This window comes from Ranitomeya variabilis, chromosome 1 (assembly GCF_051348905.1).
Source record: "Ranitomeya variabilis isolate aRanVar5 chromosome 1, aRanVar5.hap1, whole genome shotgun sequence".
NCBI lineage: Eukaryota > Metazoa > Chordata > Amphibia > Anura > Dendrobatidae > Ranitomeya > Ranitomeya variabilis.
In genome coordinates this window covers 889,564,161-889,588,816 of record NC_135232.1, presented here as the reverse complement: position 1 = coordinate 889,588,816, position 24,656 = coordinate 889,564,161, and the positions used below count along the sequence as shown (strand labels likewise).

The 24,656-nt window shown below is 42.0% G+C and overlaps 1 protein-coding gene across 1 annotated transcript in view; it reads left to right on the top strand.

Annotated features, from left to right (window-relative positions):
• Nucleotides 1-24,656, top strand: part of PAPSS1 (3'-phosphoadenosine 5'-phosphosulfate synthase 1) — a 139,524-nt gene that overhangs the window by 87,833 nt on the left and 27,035 nt on the right. The window contains exon 9 of the mRNA XM_077278463.1: nucleotides 7,932-8,067. Coding sequence (XP_077134578.1) covers nucleotides 7,932-8,067 — 136 coding nt within the window. The remainder of the gene's footprint in view (nucleotides 1-7,931; nucleotides 8,068-24,656) is intronic.

The following is a 24,656-nucleotide window of genomic DNA, read 5'->3' as shown; positions in this document are numbered from 1 at the left end:
GCCCTCACATGGCCAAATTGACGGAAAAATAAAAAAGTTATGGCTCTGGGAAGGAGGGGAGCGAAAAACGAAAACGGAAAAAGCTCCGGGGGTGAAGGGGTTAAAGGTATATTTTTGAGTAAAATGTAAATTGTTTTTTTTATTTTATAAACTTCTGACATGTTTCCGAATTTCCAAGCAATACATTTTGTATATTTTTCTGAAAAGGCGAAATGGTCAAAATTAAAAAACAAACAAAAAAAAACAATTAACCCAGTGCTTTCGGACCTCAAATAATGCAAGGAAAACAAGTTCATAATCCTTTAAAACAACAATACTAATGGTTTAACTCAGGAACAGTTGAGAAGTCAATATTTTGTGGAATAACCATGATTTTTAATCACAGCTTTCGTGCGTCTTGGCATGCTTTCCACCAGTCTTTCACACTGCTCCTGGGGCAAAAATGTAAGCAGTTCTTTCTTTGATGGCTTGTGACTATCCATCATCCTCTTGATTACATTCCAGAGGTTTTCAGCAGGGTTCAGGTCTGGAGATTGGGCTGTCCATGACAGGGTTTGTGGTGGTCTCTTAATTTTTGCCAGAGCTGTATGTGCTGAGGCCTTTCTTCACCTTTTTATCCTGACTCAAAATATAATGAGATGTGTTGTTTGAGGTTTGCAATGGGAAAAAACATTGTGATACCCTCACTGTTATGTGTCTGTGTGGCCACCAAGTGGTTGTGAAGTGAATTGCAGTCTGTTAGAAGTTTTGGTAGAATTTGGCTATATTGTATTAAGTTAGTAAAAAAATTAAGGTGCTTAACCACTTCACCCTGAAGCTTGTTTTCACCTTCCTGACCAGGCCAATTTTTTAAATTCTGACCACTGTCACTTTATGAGGTAATAACTCTGGAACGCTATATTTTTATTGACATATTGTACCCTATGTTAGTAGTAACATTTCTTCGATATGACTACAGTTTATTTGTGGAAACATTGGAAAGAGGTATCACACAAAATAGTTAATAAATAACATTTCCCACATGTCTACTTTACATCAGCACACTTTTTGAAGCATCATTTTTTTTTGTTAGGAAGTAATAAGGGTTAAAATTTGGCCAGCGATTTCTCATTTTTTCCAACAAAATTTACAAAACCATTTGAAGTCACTTTGAGGGGCCTATATGACAGAAAATATTCAAAAGTGACTTCATTCTAAAAACTGCACCCCTCAAGTTGCTCAAAACCACATTCAAGAAGTTTATTAACCCTTTAGGTGCTTCACAGGAATTAATGGAATGTAGAAGGAAAAAATAAACATTTAACTTATTTTTTTTCACACAAATTTTCCTTTAGACCCATTTTTTTTTTCTTCCAGAAGGGCAAGAGAAAATGGACCAATACAATTTGTTGTGAGATTTTCTCCTGAGCACACAGATACTCCATATTGGGGGTGGGGGCAGAAAACCACTGTTTGGACATACTGCAGGGCTCGGAAGGGAAAGAGCGCTTTTGGAATGTAAACTTTGCAGGCATAATTGGTGGATGCCATGTTGTTTTTTGGGGGACCCTGATGTGCCTAAACAGTGGAAAGCCCTCACAAGTGACCCCATTTTGAAAACTAGACCCCTCAGGAGATGTGTAGTCATCACCTTGAACTGCTCACGTTCTTCACAGAAGTTTATAACGTTGAGCAGTAGAAATAAAAAAAAAAAATAAATTTTTCCAGCAAAAAAATTTTTTGCCCAAATTTTGCATTTTCACGAGGGTAACAGGAGAAAATGGACCCCAAAATTGGTTGTGCAATTTCTCCTGATACCCCATATGTGGTCGAAAACTTCTTTTGAGGCACAATGCAAAGCTGAGAAGGGAAGAAGCGCCATATTGGAGTTCAGATTTTGCTGGGCTGGTTTGAGGGTGCCATGTCACATTGGTAGAGCTTCTGAGGTGCCAGAACAGTAGAACACAACCATAAGAGACCCCATCTTACAAACTTCAACTCTCAAAGAATTCATCTAGGGGTGCAATGATCATATTGACACCACAGGGGGCAGTGAAGAAAAATGACTTACAGATTTACCACCAAGATTGTGTATCTGGCTATACAGTACTGCTTAGCCACACAACGAGAATCTGGAGAGATGAAGCGCTATCTTCCTCCTGGAGTTCAGATTTTCCTAGAATAGTTTGCGGACTCAATGTACAGAGCCCCCTAAGCACTAGAAAAGCAGAATCCTCCATCAAGTGACCCCATTTAGGAAATTATACCCCTTTGGGAATTCATCTACAGCTGTTGTGACTATTTTGACTCCATTATTGTTTTCCGGAAGCCCAGCAGCATTGGATGTTGCTGAGTGAAAATTGCTTCTCTGCTATTGTAGTGCTGCCCGTACGTTGTAATGCCTAGTATGTTGTAGACACCAGTACGTTATGCCCAGCTCATGCTTCTGGAGACACGCATCCATAACTTAAGCGGGCTCTCATCGCTACAGAAATGCCAAACTTGTGGACTCTAAATGTGGTTTAAGCCCATTGGTGCTCAGAAAAGAGGGGGGCTTCTGGATTTGGGAGTGCAGAATTCGCTAGATTTCTTTTGGGGGGTGTGGTGCCATAGCGCTTTTCCAGAGCCTTTGTACTCCCAGTAACTTGGAAGTCCTCTGTAATTCCGTTATCAGATGACGAACCTGAGTGGGGACTTGCTTTTTTTGTGGTTTGAGTTGAAGCTTTTATTGGGAGCATTTTACATAACATTTAAGATCACATTTATCCAACGCTCTATGCTGAGCACTTTCTTTGGGATTACCATCCACATCTCCGAGTGACATAACAGATGAAACCTCCGAGGGATCCATTCACTATAATGAGACAGCAGAGTTAATCTGGACTCCGTCTGGCCTCTATTCAGCGGTGTCCTTTTTTACAGAAGTGCACAAACTGTTGATCACACTTTTAAAATACGGACACTGCCAAATCACAGGTCCTATGGCATCTACAGTGCCTCCATCTGTCTCATTATAGGGAATCTTATCGGGGGGTTCTGTTCTGTATCACGTATTTCAGAGATTTACACGGAAACCCAGGTGTAACCACAGGATAAATGTGAGTTGAACCTTACTGCGATCTTTGGGAGGTAGAGAGAATAAATCACCAGCAGGTGAAGAATTGGTTGTATTTATTATTTACGCCGTTCCTCGTGTATAAGTGATTAGACAACTTTATTGTTTGGGTCGGTGCGATTTCAGCGATACCAGATTTTTATCTAGTTTTTATGTTTGTCTACTGTCAACATTAAAAGACGCTTTTTATTTCAAAAACTATTTTTTGTATCACCACATTTTGAGAGCTATATTTTTTCCATATTTCTTTTTTGGAGGACGGGTTTACTTTTTTTTTTTTGTACCATTTTCAGGCACTTTACATTTTTTGATCGCTTTCTATTTCGATTTTTGAGAGGCAAAATGAACAAAAAAACAGCAATTCAGTAAAATTGTAAAATTGGTAAAATTGGTAAAATTGATAAGACAGCTTTATTCTTCGGGTCAGGACGATTACAGTGATACCACACATGATTTTTTTTTTTTTTTTTTGGCACTTTTACTAGAAAAAAATAATTATTTTTGCATTGGTTTATTTTGAGAGCTATAATATTTTCTTTATTTCTTCCTGACGGAGCTGTGTGGCGACTTGTTTTCTGCAGTACTATTTTTATTTATATTCATTTTTTTAATCGTGTTTTATTGCACTTTTTGTTTGGCGGTATAATGATAAAGCATTTTTTTTTTTTTGCCTCAGGTTTTTTTTTTTGTCACGGCGTTCCTTGAGGGGGTTAATAAATTACTGTATTTATTGGATTAATTTATTTTTTTTGGGGGGGGGGGATTTTTTTTTTTTTTTAAATATTTGTAACAATTTTTTACTTTTTTTTTTTTTTTATAACTTTTTTACATTCTCCCATGATGGTAAATCACTGTATAGTAACAGATCACTGATCTGATACACTGCAATGCTTCTGCACTGCAGGACATCAGAGAAGCTTCTGACAGGCAGGGAGGAGTCATGTCCGCTCCTTTTCTTAGCAGGTGCTCACAGGCCACCTTCCTTGAAGGACCCCGCAGCCATCTTGCAGCCCAGGATCACCATGGAGGCCATCGGCACAACGCGATCGCATTGTGTTGTTACGATGGGAGCAGACAGGGTGCTCTCTCCCTCTGTGATGCTCCTCGATGTCGCTGTCACTATTGACAGCAGCATCAGAGGGGTTAAATACCTGCGATTGGTGCTAGCATGAATTGTGGGCGTTGCTGCAGGGTGTCAGCTCTTACATAGAGCTGACAGCCGCATCCAATCGAGGCAGTGCTCAGTGGAAGCCGGTGTAATCGCTGCACTATATATGTACAGTGGTTTGCGGGAACGCAGCTCCCACTGCGCCATAAGTATACGCCGCATGTCGGGAAGGAGTTAAAGTATAGCTATCATTTTAATTTTTTGATAAATCAATAGCAGACATGAAAATAAGCAACTTTGTAATATATCTTAGCAGAAAAATATCTGATCAGACTTTCTCATTACTAAGACAAGCTGTAGACAGGAGGAGGGAGGAGATAGAGGCAGAGCTCCTCCTCCTGTCTACATAGAATCTTATCAGTAGCAGCGGCCATCTCCTATATCAGTAATGGGAAAGTCTGTGTTCACTGAATACAGATTTTACCTCCGAATTGAGAATCTTGACAAGTACTGATCAATTCTGGCACAGAAAGAAGCAGATTTCTCTAATATATATTGCAAAGTTTCTTATTTCATTTGTACTATTGATAAATAAAAATTATAATACCGGTTGCTATTTAAAAGGAACCTTTCACCTTGAAAAACTCTATTAACCTGCAGATATTGGGTTAATCTGCAGGTAAATAGCATTTCAATGCTTCCTGACTGTGTTACTGAAAGCGCGGGCATCGGGAGAAAGTGACCTTACTTTCTGCAGGGAGCCTCTGGCTTTCAGTAATAATTGCAGTGCAGAGAGCGGCTACTGTCATCGCTCACTATATTATGAGCAGCAGCTCTAAGCATGCCATCCCCGACATTTTGATTGACAGCCAACTCTGGCTGACAATCGGCTGTGAAACACATGTATGCAAAGTGTGATCGCAGTCGCTGCTCACAGTGTTGTGAGAAATTACTAACCACCCCTGCGCTGCCCCTATGACTGAAAGCCAAAGTTGCCCAGTAGGAAATTTTAGAGCATTTTAACATATTTTTTATTGCTGATTTTCCCCTAGTACAGAAGCCTCAGTTACAAGGGAATTTCAGTCTCCTGTCTGCATAGCATAGCTGACTTCGTCTCCTAGGACCAAGCAACTCCTGCTCCCTTCCTGAATGAAGTGGTCACATGTTCACTGGGTCTGGAGGAGGAAGCACTGTCAGTGCTAATGCTTACTAATCTATATGCAAAAGCGCTGGTTCAGTGCTATGTATACAGAGATCACAAAAGTAAACATGGTATTAAATCATGGTTATCTTTTCTCTCTGGAAAGTCTGTCTGTGTCAGACTTTCGGCTCCACAACACAGCAGCGGCACAATATTATGCAAGCTGCTTAAACTGCATTGACATTTTTTGACCGTCCGTGCAGTTGTGTGGACTAACTGGTTGTTTCTAATCTATGGACAGTCCAGAAGTAGTTTTAAAAAGTAACCAACTTTTTAATATACAGTACAAAGAAAAAGTTTGGACACCCCTTCTCATTTAAAGATTTTTCTGTATTTTCATGACTATGAAAATTGTAAATTCACACTGAAGGCATCAAAACTATGAATTAATACGTGGAATTATATACTTAACAAAAAAGTGTGAAATTATGTCTTATATTCTAGGTTCTTCAAAGTAACAACCTTTTGCTTTGATGACTGCTTTGCACACTCTTGGCATTCTCTTGATGAGCTTCAAGAGGCAGTCACCGGAAATGGTCTTCCAACAATCTTGAAGGTGTTCCCATAGATGCTTAGCACTTGTTGGCCCTTTTACCTTCACTCTGTTGTCCAGCGCACCCCAAAGCATCTCGATTAGGTTCAGGTCTGGTGACTCTGGAGGCCAGGTCATCTGGTGTAGCACCCCATCACTCTCCTTCTTGGTCAAATAACCCTTACACAGCCTGGAGGTGTTTGGGGTCATTGTCCTGTTGAAAATTAAATGATGGTCCAACTAAATGCAAACCGGATGGAATAGCATGCCCCTACAAGATGCTGTGGTAGCCATGCTGGTTCAGTATGCCTTCAATTTTGAATAAATTCCCAACATTGTCACCAGCAAAGCACCCCCACACCATCACACCTCCACCATGCTTCACGGTGGGAACCAGGCATGTAGTAGAGTCCATTCGTTCACCTTTTCTGCGTCGCACAAAGACACGGTGGTTGGAACCAAAGATCTCAAATTTGGACACATCAGACCAAAGAACAGATTTCCACTGGTCTTATGTCCATTCCTTGTGTTCTTTAGCCCAAACAAGTCTCTTCTGCTTGTTGCATGTCCTTAGCAGTGGTTTCCTAGCAGCTATTTTACCATGAAGGCCTGCTGCACAGTCTCCTCTTAACAGTTGTTGTAGAGATGTGTCTGCTGCTAGAACTCTGCATGGCATTGACCTGGTCTCTAATCTAAGCTGTTGTTAACCTGCGATTTCTGAGGCTGGTGACTCAGATAAACTTATCCTCAGAAGCAGAGGTGACTCTTGGTCTTCCTTTCCTGGGGCAGTCCTCATGTGAGCCAGTATCTTTGTAGCGCTTGATGGTTTTTGCCACTGCACTTGGGGACACTTTCAAAGTTTTCCCAATTTTTCGGACTGACTGACCTCCATTTCTTAAAGTAATGATGGCCACTCTTTTTTCTTTACTTAGCTGCTTTTTTCTTGCCATAATACAAATTCTATCAGTCTATTCAGTAGGACTATCCGCTGTGTATCCACCAGACTTCTGCACAACACAACTGATGGTCCCAACCCCATTTATAAGGCAATAAATCCCACTTATTAATCCTGACAGGGCACACCTGTGAAGTGAAAACCATTCCCGGTGACTACCTCTTGAAGCTCGTCAAGAGAATGCCAAGAGTGTGCAAAGCAGTCATCAAGGCAAAAGGTGGCTACTTTGAAGAACCTAGAATATAAGACATATTTTCAGTTGTTTCACACTTTTGTGTTAAGTATATAATTCCACATGTATTAATTCATAGTTTTGATGCCTTCAGTGTGAATTTACAATTTTCATAGTCATGAAAATACAGAAAAATCTTTAAATGCGAAGGTGTGTCCAAACTTTTGCTCTGTACTGTATTCTTCATAAATTAATAGTACACAAGAAGAAAAGCAACTTGGTAATATATCCCATCATAGAAATTGTCTTCTTTCTCCTGTTGGGTTGATCGTTCATTCTCCATTTATTAGTAAAATCTGCTTTGTGAAGACAGACTTTCATATTACTGAGATTGGAGATGATAGTCGGTCCTCATAAGATTCTATGTAAGGAGGAGCTAGATTAAGACAGAGGAGACTCAAACATTCTGCTGCAAGTTCTCCTGAAATTACAGTTACACTTTATCCAAATTCAAGAAAAGATAAGGTTGGACTCATCTCTACCACCAGACCTGCTGCACCCCCGACCTTCTGTCTGTTTCCCATTATCCTGTAGAATGTAAGTCCGCAAGGACAGGGTCCTCTCCCCTCTGTACCAGTCTCACTGTAAATTTGTTAACTGTAAACGATATCTATAACTTTAATGTAACACCTTCTCACGTACAGCACCATGGAATTAATGGCGCTATACAAATAATAATCTCTCTCTCAAATGTCCATCAGCAAATGATGTGACTGTTTTATCAAATTAATGTATTGATATACACTCATTTTCTCATAAACTGTCTTAGAATTTTTCTTATATGAATGATCTTTGTTGGCGTTCTGCAGATGGTGATGGAGAGCGGAGAATGGTTGGTGGGAGGAGACCTACAAGTTCTCGACCGCATTTATTGGGGTGATGGATTAGATCAGTACAGGCTTACACCAGCTGAACTGAAGCAAAAGTTTAAAGATCTCAATGCAGGTAAGTTTATTGTCTTATACCTTTTGTATTTTATACTATGCTAAGGAAAGACTAGAAACCTGTTTAAAATTATAGAATTGTTATCCCTATAATTCTGAATGCAGCAATAAAATACGGTACATAAAAGCTTCTATGATGCCTTTCTGGCTGAGGGACATTTATGTTTTACCTCTTGTTAATCATCATTTTATGCATACTTGGCCAGTTTAGCACGCAAAAAAAAAAGTTTCAAAGTTTATTACAAGAAACGCATGATATGACCTAGAAATGGAATGATGAATGTTCTGTGAAATTCCAGATTTATAGAACTATAGTGTAGGACCTTTAACAATTGACATTGGGGACAGAGCAGGTGGATCTGGGGATGGCGGAGGTACCGGGAAGGCTTGGGGACCCAACTTCTCTCACCTCTGGTATGCTAGATCATTTTTTTTTCGGTGAATAACGGCGATCACGTGACAAGGGACGGTAAAAACCTATCTGAATCATGTTTTCCGGGGTCTCGGCTACATTTTTCTTTTCCACAAAAAAAATCATTGACCACTAACAGTAATTTTTCTGTTTGGAGTTGTCATTGTTACACAGTTGAATTAATGGGTTTCTCCGGCATCATTTATTTCTAAATTGGGAACTTAGTGGTGCTGATACCCTGTGGTGAAACCATACCCACCAAGACACGGCCATGATAGCTGCCATTCATGCATCTGTCCCGTTGGGTATTTGTACACTGTCTTCACCGCTGCTCACCTCTCAATGCAGAAGTAAGCAGCGCTGAGCAAACCCTTTAAAGCAGAGGTGTCAAACTGCATTCCTCGAGGGCCGCCAACAGGTCATGTTTTCAGGATTTCCTTGTATTGCACAGGTGATAATTTAATCACCTGTACAGAATGATTCCAGCACCTTGTGGAATGCTAAGGAAATCCTGAAAACATGACCTGTTGGCGGCCCTCGAGGAATGCAGTTTGACACCTCTGCTTTAAAGTGAACCTGACCACTGATACTTGCTGTGTGACCCATGGGCAGCACATATTCGGCACCGTCTGTATAATCTAAGCCCGGTATGCCTTGGTCTTCGGCAGCTTTTACCCTGAAACACAGCAGCATTTCAGAGTCAACCATACCCTTCTGGAATCATACAGCCAATATCTGATACATGCGGCCTGTGGATCAAGCAGCATGCATAAGGCTATGTTTCCACGTGGCGTATTCCGAGTGTTTTGAACGCTGTGGACACCAGCTCCGTCCAAAGCGCTGCCAGCTTTTGTACGCGCGGTGATCCCGCAAGTGGTCATTAACCGTGCAGAATCAACGCATCCTATGCATAGAAAGGTGATATTTATCTTGTGGAGACTGAGCGCCTCCGTAAGATAAATAGACATGCTGCAGTCTGGAAAGACGCGCCACATGTGCGTCCCCGCAGGGAAGCCAGAGGCGTCCCTACACGCATAGTGGAGATGGGATTTCATAAAATCCCATCCACTATGCTGTAACATTTGGACGCTGCATCCAATCCACAGCAAATACGCCACATGGAAAAATACCCTTAGCCATCAGATTTCCTTTAAGATCCCATAGGTGCCATCTATGATCCATGGTTGACTATTATCCCTGCTTTTGAGGAGAACTATCACTCCCAGCATGTACAGCAGCTCCTATGACATGCTGGGAGTTATAGTTCACCACAAAAGTGGTGGTTTTCTTTTGAGATAGTGCCATGGAAGAATAGTGGACACAGCTTTTTTTTTTTTTTTCTTAATTCTATTAATACTTGCCTTTATCTTCTTTGCTAGCTCCAGGATCAACTCTGGGGCTTTTGTGCTTCTGCGCCGTGCACTCAGGGCAAGGTTATCAGCAGCTCGTAAATCCTTTCTGTCCCTGCCGCCTCGCTGGACAGAAGGAAGTTGGCGGTCTGATGTCCTGACTCCTGACAACAAGCTGCTGCTGCTGCATTAAGTGGCAGTCGGGGCAGCACAGAAGAGCAGAGCGCACCTCTCCCACTCCTCATGCCCTGTGTCTGTGTTACCTCACTGCAGCTGGTGATCAGGACATCATCATGTCTAGCGTGGCAGCGGCAGTGATTTTGGAAGTGCAGCGCGATCGTGTGCATAAGGCAAGCTGATGCTGCCTGGTGTGCTGGCTGCAGAAAACAGAATGCTGGCTGACAGCTTGAAGGGGGGACAACAGATCGAGCGGCCCACTACAGGGACCGGCCCTTCTGGCATCTGCCAGAAATGCCTGATGGCCAGTCCGGCCCTGGTGCTTACCCATCAAATTCATCTTATTCATCTCTTATTTGTGTTTGCCAGCCTGGTATAAATTTTCTGGTTTGTAAATTCTGCTTGTAATAGAAAAAAAAAGGATTTAATTTGTCACTTCCTACTATCAGGGTTTCATCCCAAGTCTCCAAGGTTTATTAATCACAAACTCCAAAACACTTCTGAAGCTCAAATTTCATGAAACTTTGTGTTTTTCATGTGTTAGCATCCCAAACTAATTTACAGGAAAACTGAACAAAAAAAATAGTGTTTTAGTCTTATATATACTTTTATTTGTTCTCAAGTTTGAATTTAGCAAACGTTTTCTAATAAGGGTACTTTGATAATGCACATTAGATGTCCCATGCAATGTTGAATTTCAAAACTATAGAAGTATTTCCCATTTTTGTATTTGTTTTTTTGTTTTTTAATTTGGAGAAGCCACTTAAAAGTTAGCTAGTTTTCCATTAAAATACTACAATGCTAATGCGACAGGTGCAGTTATTGCAATCACGTTCTTGGACAAACCCTGAGCCATCATGGGAAGAACTTATTAGGTATAACTTTTTATCATAATTTTAAGTAGCTACTCCTCATCATAGAGTTACTAACCTTCTCCTTAAAGACAGTCTCGAAGCATTAATTCTTCTAGGTGCACTTGTACAAAGTCAGGGAATTTGGTTACATGTACACCTGACTACAAGTCATGCACTAGAATACGACTCGGCACAAAAATAAGGCACAAGGTCTCTCACAGGCAAACATTTCAATGCAAACTGGGGTAAGATATGGTCAACGTTGAGGACCTTTAGACACAGTGGTGGGCGAGGGGAAAGTTAGTGAGACAGATGAAAGATAAATGTTTACATCACTTCAAAATAAGATATCCAGCAGTGCCATCGTCTCAAAACTGCCAGCAAGTAGTGAGATCGAGCTACACCACTCTACTGGTGAAGTCTGGCCAGAAGTGGTCTTCCCGGAAAAATTGCAGCCAAAAACCTATTTTTTTTTCAATATGGAAACAAGGACAAGCATCTAAACTGTGCACAAAAACATATACAGTGGGGAAAATAAGTATTGTGATACACTGCTGATTTCGCAAGTTTTCCCACCTACAAAGAATGGAGAGGTCTGTTATTTTTATCGTAGGTACACTTCAACTGTGAGAGACAGAATCTTGAAAAAAAATCAATAAAATCACACAGTATGAGTTTTACATAATTAAATTGCATTTTATAAGTATTGGATCACCTACCAACCAGCAAAAATCCTGTTAGTTTTTCTTAAGAAGCCTCCTACTCTGCACTCATTAGTCATTACCTATATTAATTGCACCTGTTTGAACTTGTTAATTATAAAAAAGACACCTGTTCACTCAGAGACTCCAATAAAATGCAGTTTAATTTTTTAAAAATCATACAATGTGATTTTTTGGTTTTTATTTTTACATTCTGTCTCTCACAGTTGGTGTGCCTATGATGAAAATTACCATTTTTTGTAGGAGGGAAAACTTACAAAATCAGCAGTGTATCAAATACTTATTTTCCCCACTGTATATAGTGCCTTGTGAAAGTATTCGGCTCCCTGGAACTTTTCAACCTTTTCCCACATATCATGCTTCAAACATAAAGATACCAAATGTAAATTTTTGGTGAAGAATCAACAAGTGGAACACAATTGTGAAGTTCAACGAAATTTATTGGTTATTTAAAATTTTTGTGGAAAATCAAAAACTGAAAAGTTGGGCATGCAATATTATTCATACCCTTTAACTTAACCCCTTCCCGACATGTGACGTAATAGTACGTCACATGTCGGGACCCCCGCTTTGATGTGCGCTCCGGCGGTGAGCGCACATCAAAGTCGCGACATGTCAGCTGTTTTTTACAGCTGACATGTGCGCGCAATAGCGGCGGGTGAAATCGCGATCACCCGCCGCTATTAACTAGTTAAATGCCGCTGTCAAACTCAGACAGCGGCATTTAACTACCGCATCCGGCCGTGCGGCCGGATATGAGCGCATCGCCGACCCCCGTCACATGATCGGGGGTCGGCGATGCTTGTGCATTGTAACCATAGAGGTCCTGGAGACCTCTATGGTTACTGATCGCCGGTGGCTGTGAGCGCCCCCCTGTGGTCGGCGCTCACAGCACACCTGCATTTTAGCTACATAACAGCGATCTGATGATCGCTGTTATGTAGCAGAGCCGATCGGGCTGTGCCTGCTTCTAGCCTCCCATGGAGGCTATAGAAGCATGGTAAAAGTTAAAAAAAAAAAGTAAAAAAAAATGTGAAAAAAATAAAAAAAATATAAAAGTTTAAATCACCCCCCTTTTGCCCCAATCAAAATAAATCAATAAAAAAAAAGCCCAACCTACACATATTTGGTATCGCCGTGTTCAGAATCGCCCGATCTATCAATAAAAAAAAAGCATTAACCTGATCGCTAAACGGCGTAATGAGAAAAAAAATCGAAACGCCAGATTTACGTTTTTTTGGTCGCCACGACATTGCATTAAAATGCAATAACGGGCGATCAAAAGAACGTATCTGCACCGAAATGCTATCATTAAAAATGCCAGCTCGGCACGCAAAAAATAAGCCCTCACCCGACCCCAGATCACGAAAAATGGAGACGCTACGGGTATCGGAAAATGGCGCAATTTTATTTATTTATTTTTTTGCAAAGTTTGGAATTTTTTTTCACCACTTAGGTAAAAAAGAACCTAGTCATGTTTGGTGTCTATGAACTCGTACTGACCTGGAGAATCATAATGGCAGGTCAGTTTTAGCATTTAGTGAACCTAGCAAAATAGGCAAGCAAAAAACAAGTGTGGGATTGCACTTTTTTTGCAATTTCACTGCACTTGGAATTTTTTTCCCGTTTTCTAGTACACGACATGGTAAAACCAATGATGTCGTTCAAAAGTACAACTCGTCCCGCAAAAAATGAGCCCTCACATGGCCAAATTGACAGAAAAATAAAAAAGTTATGGCTCTGGGAAGGAGGGGAGCGAAAAACGAAAACGGAAAAACGGAAAAAGCTCCGGGGGTGAAGGGGTTAATACTTTTGTTGCGCCACCTTTTGCTGCGATTACAGCTGCAAGTCGCTTGGGGTATGTCTCTATCAGTTTTGTACATCGAGAGACTGAAATTCTTGCCCATTCTTCCTTGGCAAACAGCTCGAGCTCAGTGAGGTTTGATAGAGATCGTTTTTGAACAGCAGTTTTCAGCTCTTTTCATAGGTTTTCTTCAAGAATGGTCCTGTATTTGGCTCCATCCATCTTCCCATCAATTTTAACCATCTTCCCTGTCCCTGCTGAAGAAAAGAAGGCCCAAACCATGATGCTGCCACCGCCATGTTTGACAGGGGGGATGGTGTTTTCAGGGTGATGAGATGTGTTGCCTTTTTATGGATATCTTTGAGAAATGGCTTTCTTCTTGCCACTCTTCCATAAAGGCTAGATTTGTGCAGTGTACAACTGATTGTTGTCCCATGGACAGACTGTCCCTCCTCAGCTGTAGATCTCTGCAGTTCATCCAAAGCGATCATGGGCCTCTTGGCTGCATCTCTGATCAGTCTTCTCCTTGTTTGAGATGAAAGTTTAGAGGGACGGCCGGGTCTTGGTAGATTTTAAGTGGTATGATACTCCTTCCATTTCAATATGATCGCTTGCACAGTACTCCTTGGGATGTTTAAAGTTTTGAAAATCATTTTGTATCCAAAGCCGGCTTTAAACTTCTCCACAACAGCATCACAGACCTGCCTGTTGTGTTCCTTGGTCTTCATGATGCTCTCTCTGCTTCAAACAGAACCCTGAGACTGTCACAGAGCAGGTGCATTTATACGGAGACTTGAATACACACAGGTGGATTATATTTATCATCATTAGGCATTTAGGACAACATTGGATCATTCAGAGATCCACAATGAACTTCTGGAGGGGGTTGGCGGCACTGAAAGTAAATGGGCCGAATAATATTGCACGCCCCACTTTTCAGTTTTTGAATTTCCACAAAAATTTAAAGTAACCAATAAATTTCACTCAACTTCACAATAGTGTTCCACTTGTTGTTGATTTTTCACCAAACATTTACATTACATCTTTATGTTTGAAGCATGACATGTGGGAAAAGGTTGACAAGTTCCAGGGAGCCGAATACTTTAGCAAGGCACTGTATGTTTTTGTGCATAGTTGAGTTTCTTGTCTTTGTTTCCATGTTGAAGACATTGGTTTTTGGCTGCAATTTTTCCAGGAAGACCACTTCTGGACAGACTTCACCAAACAGTCGAGTGGTGTAGCTAGGTCTCACTACTTGCTGCTTATTTTCCCCACTGTAACTTGGAAGCTGAAAACTGGATTAATGAGTGACATTTTTGAGTATTTGGCTGTAACAGAAGTTAGTTTCTTTGCCGAACTGCTGGAGAATGGTACAATAATGAGTGTCAACAGTGAAGTGTGATATTTATTGCAAGTTTGACGCTGCATTTCAGCAAATGGAATTGAGGATTTGGTCAAGATTCTTGAGGTCCTCAATGCTGAGAAATACAGGCACTTATTTAACCATTATGCAATAACAGCAGAGAGTCACCTGATTGGCTGCAAATTTATTCTGCAGCAGGACAATAACCCAAATATACAGCAAATGGCATTAATACCTATCTTTGGCATAAGTAACAATAAGTAGTCCTGGAGGTGATGTGGCCTGCACAGAGCCCTTATCTCAACAGCGAGTCTGTGATTACATAAAAAGACACAGTGATGTGAACACGCTGATACTCACAAATGTGTTTTGTTCTTTAAGATGTTTGGAGCAATCTCCCTGTCAAGTTCCCTCAAAATTGTGTGCAAGTGTATCTAGAAGAATGGATGCTGTTTTGAAGGCAGAGTGATCACATCACATCAAAAATCATGACTTGATTTAGAGCTCTCTTCTGTTCATTAACTTTTCGTTTCGTTAACTGGTAAAATAGAATATTCAGACTTCTAATTTTGAAAGCATTCTTGCTTTCCAGCATTTTTTCACACATGCCTAAAACTTTTGCACAGAACTGTAAAATTTTCTTGTAAAAAAATGAAAGTAAAAAGAACAAACGCATTTTTGCTTTTCTGCCTTGGTATCGGATAACTACCGTATTTACTTTTTAGGATGTACCTTTTGTTGAGTACAAACCTTTTACTGTTAAGCTGTAAAGTTTTCAGAAGTGATATTGAACATGTGGTCTAATAAGAACATGTGTTGGTATGTGGTTTGCTTCTTAAACACTAACATTCTTCATCACTTACTTTGTTAGGCTAGCTGTCCGTTTTCATTGTTGAACTGTCTGTCCATTTACCTTAAGTTGTCAGTGTTTGAGTGACAGGTTTATATGTAACGCATATAGGACTGGAAATTACTTTTATAAGTACTGGTTACAGAATATCCATGCTAAAATTAAGTTGTATTGCAAAGAATTTTACAATAGTAGCGGGTACTTAGCCCATACCTGGAATACTGGAAATCACCAAGTGTATCTGTGTCTTTATATTGAAGACTACACCAGACTAGCAGATCAATCCTTGGAGTTTCAAAATGTAGCCACGTTGACATGTTCAGTATTTGGTCAGTATTTTACGTCCGTATTGTAAGCAAAAACCAGGAGTGGATGATAATACAGAAATGGTGCACACTTTTTTTTTTCTCTGATTGTAACTCTTCTAATTTTGGTTTACAAATACTGATGTCAAATACTGACTGAACACTGATCGTGACCTTAGAGTAATTTTGGGATTTAGATCTGGGGAGTTTCCTGGCCATGAACTCAAAATTTCATTCACTGAGCCACTTAATTAACAGTTTTCCCTTGTAACACCATGCTGAATCGTTCTGGAAAAAGCATCGTTCATTACCAGATTGCTTCTAGATTGTTGCTCTTGGAAGATGTTTAGATCTTTATTCAGGTCAGTGCTCTTAGGCAAAATTGTGGGTGAGCCCCCTCCCTTGGGTGAAAAGCCGCCCCGCATATGAATGGTCTCAGGATGCTTTACTGTTCATGAGTGGCCCTTTTCTTCTCCAACAATCATTCTTTGATGTCCAAAATAGTCTGAAGGGGACTTCATCTGAGAAAGTAACACTACCTCAGTCCTCTGTAGTCCAATCCATTTTCTTTCTACTGAGTGTCATTCTGTCCTTGATGTTTTTCTTGAAGAGAAGTGTTTGCTTTGCTGCCCTTATTGACACCTGGCCTGCCTTCAAAAGACTTAGCCTCACTTTGCTTGGAGAGGCATGAACAGCTGTTTACTGCTATTCCTGAGTAAGCTCTGCACTGGTGTTAAACTGATCCCATAGCTGAATCCTGTTTAGGACATGATCCTGGCATTTGCTGGACATTCATGTGTGCTCTAAAGTCTTCTGTAAAGCAATTAAACCTTTCCCCAACTCTCCCTGGATCCTGAATGCCTTTGTATATTGCATTGATTTTCGATGGTATGCACTGCCTTTCCCCAACTCTCCCTGGATCCTGAATGTCTCTGTATATTGCATTGATTTTCGATGGTATGCACTGACTTTCCCCAACTCCCCCTGGATCCTGAATGTCTCTGTATATTACATTGATTTTCTATGGTATGCATTGACTTTCCCCAACTCCCCCTGGATCCTGAATGTCTCTGTATATTACATTGATTTTCTATGGTTTCCCTGGCATCTGAGTGTCTATGTGCAGCGCATATAATCCTTTTCTGGTATGCTTTCCTTTCTTACCTATCATCTTGTTTCCATGACCTGTTTCATGTCTCTCATTATGTTATTCTGGCATATCTTTGAGTGATCACTGCAGCCCCTCCCTCTCTTAATGACCTTTGCTTAAAATTACCTTCACACTAAGCGACGCTGCAGCGATATCGACAACGATGCCGATCGCTGCAGCGTCGCTGTGTGGTCGCTGGAGAGCTGTCACACAGGCAGCTCTCCAGCGACCAACGATGCCGAAGTCCCCGGGTAACCAGGGTAAACATCGGGTTGCTAAGCGCAGGGCCGCGCTTAGTAACCCGATGTTTACCCTGGTTACCAGTGTAAATGTAAAAAAACAAACACTACATACTTACATTCGCGTCCCCCGGCGTCCGCTTCCCTGCACTGTTTAAGCGCCGGCAGTAGCAGGGCAAAGCGGTGACATCACCGCTGTGCTTTGCTTTCCGGCCGGCACTGACACATTCAGTGCAGGAAGCTCTGAGCAGCAGCGCGGACGCCGGGGGACGTGACAGACATCAGAGGGTGAGTATGTACTGTTTTTTTTTTTTTACTTTTACAATGGTAACCAGGGTAAATATCGGGTTACTAAGCGCGGCCCTGCGCTTAGTAACCCGATATTTACCCTGGTTACCATTGTAAAACATCGCTGGCATCGTTGCTTTTGCTGTCAAACACAACGATACACGCCGATCTGACGACCAAATAAAGTTCTGAACTTTCAGCAACGACCAGCGATATCACAGCAGGATCCAGACCGCTGCTGCGTGTCAAACACAACGATATCGCTATCCAGGACGCTGCAACGTCATGGATCGCTGTCGTTATCGCTGCAAAGTCGTTTAGTGTGAAGGTACCTTAACTCTCTACATCTGGTCTCGCCATACCCACCTACCTCCTCTTTCACACCTGATTGCCCTTAGCTGGGGATATATTTAGACCCAGTAGTCTGATCAAGACTTTAGTCTGATCCATGTATCTTTCAAATTACAGATTTATAATTACTATACTTTGCTATACTTTAAATTAGACTTGAATTGGACTGGAATTTGACTGTAAGGTAACGGAATATCAAACCACTACCATGTTTCGGTTTCTTTTCTCTTTCACACCTAAACTACTCTTATTTTCCCTACATCCTGTAATCCCCCCACTTAGTAAGGAATTAGTAATTTCACCCTCCATCCTCCCCAGCCATCTCACCACCTCTTCACAGCTGTTCCTCCACATACAATCCTTTTTCTCCAGACACACACGGCCCCATCATGTCCTATCCTGCTCTCACCATCTAAGGCTCTATCTGCTACTCCGCATCGCTGGTGACGTATCCCCAAATCCTGGCCCTCCTCAACACATCCCCACACTCATTTTTAACCCCCTGCCATGATCCTCTACATGTTTTCCCAACCATGATAACCTCATATCCATTCATCCAGCCCCCACTCCCCCAGTCCCCCTACCTGGAGCACTATGGAACGCACGCTCCGTCTGCAACAAACTGCCATTTATGATGACCTCTTCATCACTAACAAACTCTCCTTCCTCGGCATCACTGAATCCTGTCACACCCCCTCTGACTCAGCCTCTCCAGCTGCACATTCCTATGGTGGATTCCACCTCACACCCCTCGCCACAGCAACAAACGTGGTGGAGGCGTTGGCTTGCTCCTGTCCACCACATCCTCTGTTACTCCAATCCCACTACTGCCCTCCGCTATGCTTCCCTCGTTTGAGGTGCTCTCCGTCCGCATCTATACCCCCTCCAACCTCCAGCTGGCTGTCATCTACCACCCCCCAGAACTAGGCATCTCCACCTTTCTCTACCACTTCACTACCTGGCTTCTTCATTTCCTCTCTGCTGACATCCCCACTATCATCATGGGTGACTTCAATATCCCCATTGACACTTCCATCTCAGCTGCCTCTAAACTTTTATCGCTTACTGCCTCATTCGGCCTCACTCAATGGTCTTCTGGGGCCACTCAGAAAGATGGTCACACACTAGACCTTATCTTTACCCGATTCTGTTCCCTTACTAATCTCACTAACTCACCCCTCCCCCTGTTTGACCACAACCTACTGACATTATCTTCCCTCTCCTCTCCTAGTACGCAACACCCACTCCACAAACTCACCCTCGCACATATCTCAAACACCTCAATATACAATCACTCTGAGTCCCTTCTCCCTCTTACAGACATAGCTTCCCTTCATGACACACATGCTGCTGCTACATTTTATAACACCACAATAACAGCTACACTTGATTCAGCTGCCCCCCTCATGCATAGCAAAACTCGTACGATCAACAGACAGCCCTGGCTGACCAGCCTGACCAAAGAACTGAGACTGGCTTTCAGGGTCGCTGAGCGGAGATGGAAGAGATCCCACTCTGCCGAGCACTTCATTGCATACAAGCAGTCCCTCGCCAGCTTCAAGTCCACACTCACTGCCGCAAAGCAAACTTATTTTTCATCTCTCATATCCTCCTTGTCTCACAACCCTAAACAGCTTTTCAACACTTTCAATTCTCTACCCCGTCCCCCAGCACCTCCCCCTTCCCCCTCATTTCTGCTGGAGACTTTGCCTCTTTCTTTAAGCAGAAGATTGATATAAAAAACGAACGGATACCAAAGGATTATAATAAATCTGAAGCCTCTAAACCAGTACAGTTCCCATGATAGGGAAGTGCTTCACCATGGCAACAATCGATTTACAGGACGCATATTATCATGTCCCGATTCTTCCCAACTCCTGAGGTTTGCTGTGGCCCAGGGAGGGCGAGTAGTTCATTACCAGTTCAACGTACTCTCATTCGCACTATCGTCAGCACCCTGAGTTTTCACAAAGATTGTGTTGGAAGCCATGGCCCATATCAGAGGTCAACAGATTTGTATTGTCCCATAATTCGACGACTTTCTGCTGGTAGCACATCAGCACGGGTGTTGCAGGAACACATGCAGATGACTTCCCAGATACTGACATCACTGGGGTCGTTGATAAATCAATAAAAATCAGATCTCGCTCCTTCCACAAGGAAAACCTTCTTGGGAGTTCTTCTGGATTCTCAGGCACAAACATCCGTCTTGGCCAGGGAAAAACAGAAGAATAAACATCCTGCGAAGCAGAAGGGTGGTGTCCATGAGATTTGCCATGTCAGTCCTCAGCTCCATGACATCTTGTATCCAGTCGGTAGCCTGGCCTAGGCGCACAACAGGGACCTGCAGAGTTATATACTAGCAGAATGGGACGGTTCTCGCAAACCACTTGACAAGAAGGTGTCAATACCAGCCCAGATGCGAGCTTCATTATCTTGGTGGGACTATCCAAAAAAACTGAACAACGGAGTGCCTTGGGTCCAGACCCTGCTAGTCACCATAGAGGGGGATGACAGGAAGAGGGGATGGGGGGCCCTAGTCTCTCAGACATCCTTCCAGGGTCTAAGTCAGTCAAAGTCAGCAGGCATTCCTCGAGCTTCAGAGAATTGAAGGCTGTGGAAGAGATCCTCAGGGCAGCTATTTCGATAGTCCAAGGTACCCATGTGCGAGTATACTCAGACAATGTGACCATGATCTCACATCTCCGACACCAGGGAAACTCGAAGCACGAACAGCTGAAATCCATCTTGGCAAGAATATTCTTTTGGGCCGAAAAATATCTTCTTTCTGTGTTAGCCCTTCACATAAAGGGAACAGACAATAGGTTGGCCGACTTCCTGAGCAGAAAGGATATTCTCCCGGGGGATGGAGTCTGAATCCGGAGGTATTCCAAATGTTGGCCGGAAGATGGGGTTATCCAGAGGTCGATCTATTTGCAGACCGCCAGAATACAAAGGTGACCCACTATTTTTCTCTAAATCCGGATGACCGATGTCTAGGCATAGACGTATTGGCCCACCAATGGCAATTCAATCTGGCTTACGCCTTTCCTCTGATCCCTCTGTTACCGAGGACTCTACAGAAAGTACAGTAAGAGACGATCAGACTAGAGTCATTCTAGTAGCACCCCTCTGGCCGAAGAGAAGTTGGTACGGCACAATATCCAGCCTAAGAGTAGACGGTCCTCTAATTCTCCCACCAATCAGGGATCTCCTGCACCAGGGACCAGTTTATCACCCGGACATAGAGAACTTACATCTGGCAGCTTGGCCCTGAGTGCTCGATCCTGAAGGCCAGAGGTCTCTCTGACAGTCTTCTGCATGCTTCAGAAGAGTAGGAAGCCCGTGATATACCAGAAGACCTGGAGAACGTTCGTGTCATAGTGTGCATCAGAACGGCTGGATCCTCGGACAGCCCAATATTGCCCGGAACCTAGATTTTTCTGCAGGATGGATTGGAGAAGCGACTTAAACCCAGTACCCTTAAGGTACAGGTGGCGGCATTGAGCTCATACTTTGACCAGGCCCTTGCAGAACGCCGGCGGATAAATCGATTTATAACAGCCGCTATATGATTTCGTCCTAGAGCAATCAGTCTGGTCCCCGCTTGTGACCTCAATATCGTCCTGAGGGGATTAACGCTACCACCGTTTGAGCTCTTGTCGGAGATAATGTTAGACAGGTTGTCCTGGAAGACTGCATTCCTGGTAGCAATAATAACGGCCAGGCGAGTGGGGGAGTTACAGGCCGGCTGATGTTCCATCTGGATCCCTCTTTTCTACCAAAGGTGGTTAGAGATTTCCACAAAAATCAGGATATAATACCTTCTTTTTGACAGATCCCAAACAAGGAAGAAGAGGAATTCCACTTTCTTGACGTAAGGAGAATGATCTTACATTATCTCTGCATAACCAAGGAGTATAGAAAGGATAAGACTCTTTGTTCAGCCCTATGTCCAGAAGAGGAGAAAGTAGGTATCCAAAGCTACGGTAGCAAATTGGATAAAAAGAGCAATTATTGAAGCCAATCAGATCCAGAATCTCACACCTCCAGAGAGGTTCAAAGCTCAGTCCACCAGAGCAGTAGCGGTTTCACGGGCGTAAAAAGCTAACGCTTCCATCGAGCAGATATGCAGAGCTGCTACCTGGTCATCTGTCCATATCTTTATTAAACATAAACTTGATTTTGCATCTGTCAAAGATCTATCATTTGGGAGAAAGATTCTCCAGGTGGATGTCTCTCCCTAGAGCATTAGTCTTTGGTATTCCTCCTGTATGCTGTCGTGGGGGTTTATTAGAGAAAATAGAATTAGACTTACCGGTAATTCGGTTTCTAATAACCTACCATGACAGCATGGGTAATTCCCTCCCCTGTACTCAATTATTGAATCTAGTAGTAATTAATATTGTTAAGCATTCATACTATTGTGGTCCTTTATAACAACACTGGGGTATGGAGGTAGGAGCGGCAGTTTGACCTCTTTCGTGTTTCCTGTACCTATTAGGATGAGATGACATCCTTTTGTGTGCTGTCGTGGTAGGTTATTGGAAACCAAATTACCGGTAAGTCTAATTCTATTTTCCTATTTTTCTCCTCCAAATTTGGGTTGTCTCATAATTCTGTGAGTCTTATAATCCGCAAAATACGGTAATTGGGGTTTTTGTGATCATTTTTATGGTAAGAAATGACTGCAATTTTTTACAATTCATCTCATTTACTCTTGATAACAATCTAGAATTAACGCAAATTGCTACCATAAAAACCGAAGCAGCTGAGTAAGACAAAGTGAAGCTTTGTGCGCATAACCGTAGCAATCCTGAAAATTGGGCTCTGCAACCCAGGAAATGACTCTGTAGAGCCTCCTCTTGAATGGAGTGGAGATCTGTATGTTCCACCCTGCTCTCAATTCAGTATCCATGGGACTGCTTGAAATAGCAAAGCACTGCTGCGCTCTGCTATCTCGATTAGTCTCATATGCTCACTTTTCAATCCTTTCAGAAAAGTACTGTGTTCCCAAGTTGCGGAGCCCCATTTTCGGGATTGCCAGATGTCCCAGCAGTTTGACCCTCTCCCCAGTGGTCATTCGATTATTTCCTGTCCTATGGATTGGGGATAATTTACTGTATTGGTAATAACCCATTATTTATTGAGGAACAATTAAGGCTAAGTGCACATGTTGCAGAATTTCCACGGCAATTCCGCAACTCCTGCCGCGGGTATATCACATGCGGAATTTGCATGTGTATTCCCGCTAAACACTAGCGTTTTGCAAGCGTTTTTACCTTGCAAAATGCTAGCGTTTTCCAAGTGATCTGTAGCATTGCTTGGAAAACTGATTGACAGGTTGGTCACACTTGTCAAACATAGTGTTTGACAGGTCTGACCAACTTTTTACTATTGATGCTGGGTACGTAGCATCAATAGTACAAAGAACGCTAAAAATAATTTAAAAAAAATTAAAAATCATGATATTCTCACCTTCTGGCGTCCCCGGCAGACTTCCCGCTCCTCGCGATGCTCTGGTCCCAATAATGCATTGCGGCAATGACCTCAGATGACGTAGCAGTCTCGCTAAGGTCATTTTCGCAATGCATTATTGGGAACGGAAGCATTGCGAGGAGCTGGTGAGAATATCATGATTTTTTTATTTTAATTATTTTTCTTTCTTTCTTTCTTTCTTTCTTTCTTTCTTTCTTTCTTTCTTTCTTTCTTTCTTTCTTTCTTTCTTTCTTTCTTTCTTTCTTTCTTTCTTTCTTTCTTTCTTTCTTTCTTTCTTTCTTTCTTATATGGTTCCCAGGACCTGGAGGAGAGTCTCCTCTCCTCCACCCTGGGTACCAACCGCACATGATCCGCTTACTTTCCGCATGGTGGGCATAGCCACATGCGGAAAGCAAGCAGATCAATGCATTCCTATGTGTGCGGAATCCCCGCAATAACGCACAAAGAACGAACATGCTGCGTTTTTTTCCAGAATGCGATTCCGCCGCGGAAAAAAACACAACATGTGCACAAAAATTGTGGATTGCTTTCTAATAATAGGATTCTTAATGTATGCTTTTTTTTCACAGTTTTATCGTGTTTTTATAGCGAAAAAACACAAAAAAAAATGCAAAAAATCCTGAACGTGTGCACACAGCCTAATAGGTAAAGTATAGCACAGCGGAATCCTCTATATACAAAGGTGTTCTCCTGAGGCAATGTGACTCACAGATGTTCTTAGTAGCATGGCTTCTGAAAGAGGATATCTCTGTATGGTTTGGCGCCATGCGATGACACAGTTCTTAGTACAGAGCCATAGTGACTGTGTGTGCTGCTGTACAATCTGTGTCCGTGGCAAGTCTGTTATCAAGTTTAGCCATTTCTTTTCACTTTCCCTTTAAAAATAAATAAATATATAAAATGTTGAATGAATTTCATAAGGCTGTTAACAAATTGAATATTTAATACTGACATACCAATATTGATAACCATTTTTCTATTAGGAGATAATCCACCTTACTTTGCATATGCCTTATGTACATTTTTGCAATACATTGGTATGGAGGCTATAATATGTTTTGCCCCAATATGATTAACAAGATTTTACTCTATGGAGAAACGTATACTACTTTTGCTTCGACAAAGTAATGCTTTAATGATGTATGGTCATTTTAGACCTCTTAAAACCATCTTAAACTCAAATATTACTTAACCCTCTTTTCCAGCAGTGAATTCTTCATCATATTT